The sequence below is a fragment of the Poecilia latipinna genome, unplaced genomic scaffold (genome assembly GCF_001443285.1).
Source record: "Poecilia latipinna isolate Pla-1442-1.1 unplaced genomic scaffold, P_latipinna-1.0 Scaffold1240, whole genome shotgun sequence".
Classification (NCBI taxonomy): domain Eukaryota; kingdom Metazoa; phylum Chordata; class Actinopteri; order Cyprinodontiformes; family Poeciliidae; genus Poecilia; species Poecilia latipinna.
Genome location: NW_015113856.1, coordinates 274,860 through 284,005, shown reverse-complemented (window position 1 = coordinate 284,005; position 9,146 = coordinate 274,860). Strand labels below are relative to the sequence as shown.

Sequence of the window (9,146 nt, the reverse complement as noted above, 5' to 3'; positions counted from 1 at the left end):
TCTTCCGATCTCAGCTGCCACCCCAAACGAGAGCCTTGCCACCCTTGTTGCCACCCCAGCTAGCGACAATGAATTCAATAAATAGTTATGGCAAATCGGACATTAAGCGCATAAAACTCTTTTTCCCCCGACAACATTGAATGCAACACAATGTAACCTGACACCCACTGCTAAATAGCAGGAAGTGCGAGAGAAGGACAGAGCGCGAGGCAGCAGCATTGATGGATATATTATTGGACTGGACATTATGTGATTTATCGTAAGTCACACACGCGCCATTTCTGTCCATTGAGTCAGGAATATCGGTGGTCAGGAAAATACTACAACCACGCAAAGAATCAGAAAAAAGGACGCAATGTTTAGCAGTTAATTAAACCATAGATAATGGTAATAAGGGCTTCAGATTTCATAGGTGAGGAAAAAGTTTTAATTTAAATAAAAACATTGAACAAGTGAGCAGTGGGTCAGTTATACTAGCCTAACTGCTGCTGGCCTGGTATTGACTTTGATAACCTTAGCATGTGCTGCGCAGTTCGGTGTGTTTTGGTTCCGTTAGCACTAAACAACCCGCCCACCACGTCATCAGTAGAGCAGCTGTTTAAATCAGTTAATCAACCACCGCTGTGCTCAGGCGAAAACTTAATAATCACAATATAGACATTAAGCCTGACAGCATAATGTAACAGACTGGATGTTCTGTTTTAGTGTTTTTGCTACTTTTTTGTGTGGGAAATTTTATTTTTGGTGTTGATTCCCCTGATCGGTAATCTCTGCTCTATCTGCTCGTTGAGCTGTTTGTTGGTTGCCATGGCAACGGGTCGTGTGTAATACTGACATACAGAGCGAGAAAAGGCGGAATAGAAGTTGTTGGAGTTATTTTTTTCTTTATTTCTTTATCCATTTGAATTTTGTTACTTTATTCTTAAATTTATATTTTTTGTATTATTTACTAAGTTTATTTGTAGGTTGATAATTGTTGATTTTATTTATTTTTTGTTTCATTATTTTTCTTATTTTCTAAATTTAGACAGGAAGTAATGTGGGTCAGTCCACTTTCTATAAGCTAGGGGCCTGAAGGACCAGCAGGCATTTGGGTTTGGGGCCGATGGTTTTTTACCAGAGCAAGAGTGGTAGCATGACAACAAATGGAAGTTTGAACTCTGTAATTGTTTGGTTAAAGATGAAAATAAATCACCAAGAACAATCAATAAGTTTGGACATTGAACCTTCTTTTGCCTGTGTCAAGAAACCTGAACCCAGTGCCTTAGTAGAGGCTTGGTGGAACTTTTATTGGATGTTTGGCTTGTCAGTCAGTCAGAAGTGGTTCTAGCTAGTTTGGTTCTTCACCTGTTTATCAGCTTTATTGTAGCTTTATTGTGGTGCACTGCAGCCGCTGCAATTCCTAAAAACAAGCGACAAAAACTGATCTAATCCCCTGTGTTCGCAAAACGTGGTGATATTTATAACAGTCGTCAAACTACGGCTCCTACAGCATATTTAAAATAAAACGATTGACCAATATAAATAGAAATTCGCCCCTTCTTGCATCTTGACAGAACTAACAGTAACTAAATTGTTTATAGATTTGTATCATGGAGAATTTATCAAACATCAGTTTTTTAATATTTATTTTAAGTTGTATTTAATAGATATATCTAATAACAAATGATGGCGATACTAATATTTTCGTGACAGATTTCTCCTTGTCCTATATTGGGATAAAATGGTTTTCTGGACACAATGAATCACATAGTGACCAATAGGCGCTGTCCAGTCCAGTAATACATATCAATTAGCAGGAGTATGAAAGATGTAAAAATAATTAACTATACTATATTAAGAAATTGTATTTAAGCCTCGGTGCTACATGAAGCTCATTTTGAAACAATGCAAGTTAAAAACAATATATATATATATATATATATATATATATATATATATATATATATACTGCCACCCCAGAAAAAAATCCCTGCCCCCCTCTTGCCACCCCATAAATATTTTTCTAGATCCGCCCCTGGATGCCACCAACCTAGCTTAGCTGATGGTAAGAGGTTGAGTGGCTAAAGTCTTTAATCTGCCTACATCTTCTAGAATGCTGTGTGATGCTGAATATGACTTCAGCAAAATTATTTAACTTTCTACCAGATGTATCTTCTATTGATATTCATCGCGTCTTTTGTGATACATATTGTTATTTGAGAAACATATTATGAATCAATAACTATGTTGAAAAGCATATCCAATTCAAAATGTTTTTGAACTAGATAAAAGTTTAAAAGCAAACTTTTTTTGTTTTTAAAGTTTGATTATTATTTCTCTCATTATTTTTTCCCCCTCTGACATATTCTGTGTTGAACGCAAATAAAGATGTATTCCATTCCATTACCTGTTAAGTTCTAGCTTCTGCTGCTCCAGGATCCTCTGGTGGGTCTCCCAGGTGTTCACCTCCTCCTCAAACTGACGCCGCTTCTCTTCCAGCTCTTTGTACTGAGCTTGCAGGTTTTTCTTCATCTGCTCATGACGCTTCTGGAGCTGCAGAGACAATAGAATCCATTCTGAGATCTGCTCAGGGAAACAAACAGATTTAATCCCACCCCAGCCATGTACCTCCACTTCAGAGTCTTGGAGCTTCTGGATCTTCTCTTTGACCTTCATGTCAAACACTTGCTCCATTTCCTGCTCCATCTTCTTCATCTTGGCCACATGCTCACGCCGCTCCTCCTCCATCTGAGCTAGAGGACTCCTGGAGAAAAGGACACAAGTTCATACACAGCAGTCGATCACAGGCTCCTCACCTCTCAGAGGAACAATTTCCAACACTAGACGTAGAAAAGGAGGGAAAGCTCTAGATGACTGTTGTCATTGGAAGCCTTCTCTGGCAGACTGCTTTCAGAGAGAGCTGACAGAGAAAAGAAGCAGAACAAACCTGAAGCCAGAGTTTCACACAGACAGAGGGGTTCTTGTTTCCCTCTGAGCAGAAGGTATGGAAGCTAATATCATTTCATTGATATTCATTATGATGTATTGGGAAGGCTCTCCTGGTGGCTGAAAACCAGACAGTCACCCAGATGAACTACGCTCCCTCTGACTTCCAGCCAGATCTCTGAGAAACACAACGATCAGCATTCTAACATCTGCCTGGAAGGGCCAGTGGGAGCTGAGGGGGGATTTATACATAACATATTGGTGATTATAAATGATCTGTTTGTGTCATCATAAGCAACAAAACAACTAACCGCACGATAAATTAATAATGAGCTCAAAGAGATACTTCCCTTTAATGCTGCAAACATTTGACACCCAGAACCAAGTGGTTAGTTTCCTCTTTTTTTCTTGCCTGTTTTTCCTCCCTAAGCTGAATGGATTAATATTGTTGAAACATAATAACTAATTATCTGTTTTAGCTAATGTTGTTTTGTTCATTTATTTTGAATATTTAAAATGTTTTCTCTAGTTCCACTGTTAAATGATTTTATAAATGGATGTTTTTTTCAGAGGGTGTGCATTGGTTTTCATTTATTATAACTATATTAGTTGAAAATGGTCAAAAAATGACAATATGGTTTAACAGCATAATTTCTGGGACAATTTATCATCCAGTAAAGTGTCATCATGACCTGGGCCAGCTGGTGATTCTAATGCTCACCAGCTAGGCCGAGAGCTAGCTCACAGCTAGCTTACACAGCTAGCTTACACAGCTAGCTTACACAGCTGAATGTTTTAGCATTTGTAAAGGTTTTATTGATTCCAGATGAAAATATTCATCTATGTCCAACAATGAATGGTTTAGGAGTAAGGTAAATGCAAGGTGAGATGAACAGCAAAACAGGATGTGTGAACACAAACCAAGGCTGTGAGTGAACCCAGCAGGTCTGCTCCATGCAGCTTGTAACTCCACATTCAGCAGCAGTAACTTGTTCTGCTCAGACCTCTCCAGTCTCTTATTGCTCTCCGACATTTTAACCCACAGATTTCTTCCAACAGTTCAGTCAGTTGTCCTCCAGCTGCTCTGCTTCAGATGATCGGCTGTTTCCTGGAAGGTCTCATAAATCCTTAGCTGTAGGAGAATCGGCCTCACATTTCAATCTAGAAGACGGAAGTTTACAATGGAGTTTGTAGCTGGCTCACCACAAGCCCAAAGAACTACGACAGTTGGTAATAGGTACTTGTACTGATATGCTGTGATTAAAATGTCATACTGTGTATTGTGACTTAACATCTTCAGTTTGATCTCCAAAGAACTTTATCCTCAAAGTTCCAACAAGTTCCAACTCTGGTTCGCAGAAAGCTCTTCCAATCCAGAAATATCCGTTCATGAATTTTTTAATATTAGTTGCCATGTGAATTGTGACAGATGGAGATCTGGTTTTCTCTGATGTCTGTCACTGGGAAGATTGGAAATGTCTTGAAGGTTCTCATCTTCTGAATAATTTTTCTTCTTGTAGAATAATGAACTTCAAATGAACTTGGAAATGACCTCATAATGATGAGAAACAACAATGTTTTCTCATAGCACATTTCTGTTGATGTCTTTACTCCCTGGTTTTCTGTCGACATCTATCTCTGTGTTCCAGACAGCAAACAGTCACCAAGCCTGGCTTAGTTTGATCAGGACCTACATTCACATCTCCCCAAATGAACCAGACTTTCTAGACAAACAAACTGCAGTTGGAATTAAAGTGGGCTAAACGGCTGGTGAGAATGAACCCTAAGTTTCTTCAGTTTTTAGAAAACAAGCATGTTAGGTTTCATGTTCATCTCATGTTGTATTCACCCAATTCCTCTACCTGGCATGGATCTAGCATTCCCTGATAAAACCCCCCAGATTTCATAGAGAGCAAACAGATTAAAAGCAATGCAGTTGAAAAAAAGATAGGAGTCAAGAGAGGTGAAGCTGGAGCCTTTTCTCAAGGGAGTGAAGAAGTGAGGTAACTTACATGCCATCAGGTGTGTCAGGTCTAAAAACAAAGAAAGAAAGAAACGCACAGACACTTAGCATGCTGCCATAAATCATGCATTAGCTTGTGACAGTGTGCTGGTGAATAGAGACAGTTGGAGCTATTGGTTTAGCAGTCAGATGGTGCCTCAGATAGAGTTGGATTAAATCCAGCTGATGACCAGTTAGTGGGGGTTAGTGCTGGCTTGTTTGGATAAGGAATCAGTGAAGCTTTAGTCAGTCTGTGGTCTAAAAGGAACTTCAGGGTCAAACTGGGAGCAATCAGCTCCCAGAACCTCCAGCTGGGCTGCTAAGCCAACCCTATGAGCCTTTTCTTCATTAATGTGACCTGTAGGAGGTTGGTGTGGTAAACTCACTTCGTTAGCTGGCCCTTGTTCTTATTGTTGTCAACTCCATTATAGGTGACAGCAGCCAGCTTCCTGCTGCGGTAGTTCTCATAGTGGACGTTGTTAGTGACATCCTTCAGGTCCTGCATATGAGTCCTGAAACCAAGAAGAAATCTATTACCTCCTCTATGGGATGACTCAACAGGACTTTTCGTTTGGTAAGCTGCAATGTCATACGAGTGAGTTCATGTAAACCAGGGGTCTGCAACCTGCAACAATGGTTCTTAATAACTCCGGCAAAAAATTAAGAACGAGCTAATATTTTTAATTTTGGATATAACAACAAACATAGGTTCTAGTCCTTTATCATTTGATCGTTATTTTAAATCCTAAAAATAGAAATCAAATGGTGGGTCTTTCAAAAGGACAACACATTTCCTGTAGAAGACATTCATCTAAAATCATTTTTCAGAAAGTCATGTAGAATTTGTGGCTCTAAATGACATTTAACTGGCTGTCCTGCATGTAAAAATGGTTGTTTAGGCTGTAAAAGCTGTAGAGAGATGTGGGCTTTCACTCACCTTATCAGCATGTTACGGAGAATAGTAAAATCACAGTGGTCTCCATTTTCAACTGCAGATAAAAGAGGAATGATTGAAACAGAGCTGCTAACAGTGAGGTGTCACAGTGTTCCCAAACTCTGACTTTTCCTTGAAAACCAAGTCATTATTCTTTACATCTAAATGTGCACCAGGCAGCAGCTCAGTGTGGAACTAAGCGAGGTAAAAACTAGCCTGCCTGCTGCAGTACTGTAACATGCCACAGTGTGGCATCCCATGCATTCCTCTACAGTGAAGCTCACCACAGTCCTCTGAGGTTTCTCTGTGGTAGAGTGACTTGCATAGCTTCTCAGGGACCTTGCCCTCCACCTCGCTTTCTCCCCGCCTGCTCTTATATTTATGCTGACATGTTGCCAAAAACATTTTTGGTATTCCAGATCTCCCTCCCAGAGGACGGCCAACCCTCGCCCAAAACCAGTTTCATAGCAGCACGCCTACAACTCATCTAATTGGCCGTGTTGTGTTCAGTCCTTCGGCTTGGTTTTTCCATATTGATCCAAGCAGATTCTTTATGATGTTTAATTTGTGTTTGCTGCTTCAGTCATCTGCTGCTCTGTGTGCTGCAGATGTTCGACAGGTCTTCCCACAGAGCCACGGCAGCTTCCTGTGTCATGTCAAACAGCATGAGACTTTCACATCCTCTGAGCAAATGAAATCTGTAGACTGTCCTGCTGCCTGCCTCAGAGTAACAATCTTTTATTCTGATTAAGCTTTTCTTCACTTGAGCTATATACAGAAATGTAGTTTTAAAGGTTAGAGTTAAGGCATATGAAGTTATGCCAACTTTATATGCTACAAGTTAGTCATCTTGTCATCAAAAACGGAACAAGCTGATGTTGGGAACTTACAATATTCAAAATGCATTTCAATAATATTCACACCACATGACTGTCACATATAACCACACATTTCAATATGTTTGATTCACATTCTCTCTTCTTTTCTCTCTCTGATTCAGTACATTTCATTATCGTCACCTTCCTAAAATAATGGCCTTGGTCTTTTTTTTTCCAAAAGTGATTTTTTTCGCCTAAATCATCTTTTGGCAATAAAACGGGGGAATTTCTTTGCCAAAATAACTTTTAGTCTATTATTTTAGGAAGTTGACAATGTGCATCAGAATAAGAATTTGCATTTGTGAAAAAAAATCTACATTATGCGTTTCTCTTAGTGATAAGCTACTGGCTGTCCTGCAGCCAGTAGCTTATCCAGTGTGTCAGCAGCTCAACATGCGTGGAAACTGTGAGGTGTTTATGAGTGGGACGTCCCACTGGCTGCTATTGATGAGCTAACAGCTCTCACCTTCAGCCACGCCCCAGGGGTACTGCCTGCCCCGGACCCGCTTCCCGTTGACCTCGATGATCGTGTTGCTGCCGACTACAGCAAGGGGTAAACGGTCCTGCAGACAGGAGGGAGAGGACACCGGTTACATGGCTAGAGACACATGTACCCATGACCACAAGCATGCATCTGAAATCATTTCAAAAGTCTCAGAGGAGCGTCAAGAAGGAGCTGACCTTAATTTTTCTTATCATCTTCATCTCCTCTTCATTGTCTGTCTCTGGGAAGTCGTAGATTTTGATTTTATGCTCATGGATTTCTTTCATGATCTGCATGCAGCACAGGAACAGAGGGGTGTGGGATGTGAGACAAACACCCAGAAACATCAATAGTTACAGCTGAAGGGGTCAATACACAACAGGGGGCTCAGACCATCAGCCAGGTTGCTCTAACGAGACACTCTGACGTTATAAAGCAGCGTTAGTGCAGCTGTTATCAGTGTCATTAAACAACACAAACCTGTATCTAGTCTATGAGATTTATTAGAGTGCATTGAAAATCCTGCAGGCTGATGCAGAATCTCAAACACTTTATAGCATCAACAGGAAAATAATCTGTCACGACAATTATCAAATAATAACTAGGTCTGTTTCTTTAATACGGTATAATCAGGACAGTTTGGATGAGGAATTCATTATATATATATATATATATATATATATATATATATATAAAACATCAAACATGACAAAAGTGACTTAAAGGGAAGAAAAGTAGGTGGAGCAAAAAATAATATCAACCATGACAGAACAGAGAAATCAACAGGAAGCTATGAATTCTGTGTCCTGAAGTCACAGCTACAATCACAGTGACTGACAATTCAAATGTTGTGGTTTCTGTAGTGAGCATGAAACTGTGTGGGTTGGACCAGTATCCAGGTATATGTGTGTATGATGAAGAGGTAAATGTTTCCTGTTAAAACTGCAGGATGTAATTCTGATGTAGGTCTTTTTTTTAAACATATTTGCTAAAACTGTCACTATGTCTTGACAGTAGAACATGAGGCAGATCATCTCTGCCTCCTCTCTGAGCTCCTACTGCCATCTGTAGAAACACACCAGTCAGAAAGAAGTGATGTCAATCATCCTTGTGTAAGCGCTGCTCACATCCTCCCTATTGCTCCTGGCTACACTATGCTAGTAAGTACTCCCAGGCTTTGTTTTGGGCAAATGCAGACCCAAACAGAGCAGTAATAATGTATTCAGTTATTTAAACTAGTCTTTAATCAACAAGTTTAAGGTGTATTTGTTGGGTTTAGAACACCTTTAGAACACTAAACGTGCTTCTTTTAGTTACACAAAAAAACAATGTTAGTGTTAGGAGGGACAGCCTGAGGATGCCTTCATGATTCAAAGGAAACTAGTAAAGAGAAACGGCAGTGGATCACATGAACTCGGTAAAACTGTAGAACTGAAGAGGAGGCTGAGTGCAGCTGCAGGCAGACAGTAAAACACACACCTGTTTTTTGAACTGTTGACACTCTTCCGGAGTCATTGTGTCAGCTTTGGCGATGAGGGGAATGACGTTTACTTTTTCATGTAACCGCTTCATGAATTCAATGTCTAGCGGCTTCAGCCTAGAGACAGGAGCAAGTCAAAAGGTTTCAGTTAGTAGGACAGACAAGAATTCATGATACTGGGTTCATTCATAAAGCAATGTTGATCTGTATGCTGTGGCAGATTTAAGGAGCCCATGTGCAGCTGTCAGTTTGCTGCCATAGAGTGTCTAAGACAGGGTCTGGTGGGTCTCAAAACCAGAACTACAGACAATGAATTGCACTGACTCAGGCACCTGACTGGGACCATTACACACACAAACTTATTACAATAGAAGGTCAACAATATCTGAATCAGAATCAGCATTGTTATCAACATGTTTAGGACACATTCCCAGCCTATA

At 40.1% G+C, this 9,146-nt stretch overlaps 1 protein-coding gene across 3 annotated transcripts in view; it reads right to left on the bottom strand.

The window, feature by feature from the left end:
- The window catches only part of LOC106960869 (septin-7-like), a 35,080-nt gene that overhangs the window by 4,089 nt on the left and 21,845 nt on the right, over positions 1-9,146 (bottom strand). The window contains exons 7-14 of one of the 3 annotated variants that reach the window (XM_015054229.1): positions 8,706-8,823; positions 7,424-7,516; positions 7,209-7,305; positions 5,868-5,919; positions 5,317-5,442; positions 4,941-4,961; positions 2,611-2,746; positions 2,390-2,535 (exon numbers count right to left, since the gene is read on the bottom strand). In XM_015054229.1, the coding sequence (XP_014909715.1) occupies positions 2,390-2,535; positions 2,611-2,746; positions 4,941-4,961; positions 5,317-5,442; positions 5,868-5,919; positions 7,209-7,305; positions 7,424-7,516; positions 8,706-8,823 (789 nt within the window). Of the gene's footprint in view, positions 1-2,383; positions 2,536-2,610; positions 2,747-4,940; positions 4,962-5,316; positions 5,443-5,867; positions 5,920-7,208; positions 7,306-7,423; positions 7,517-8,705; positions 8,824-9,146 lie in introns of those variants that run through there. The other 2 variants (XM_015054231.1, XM_015054230.1) reach the window with 2 other exon arrangements.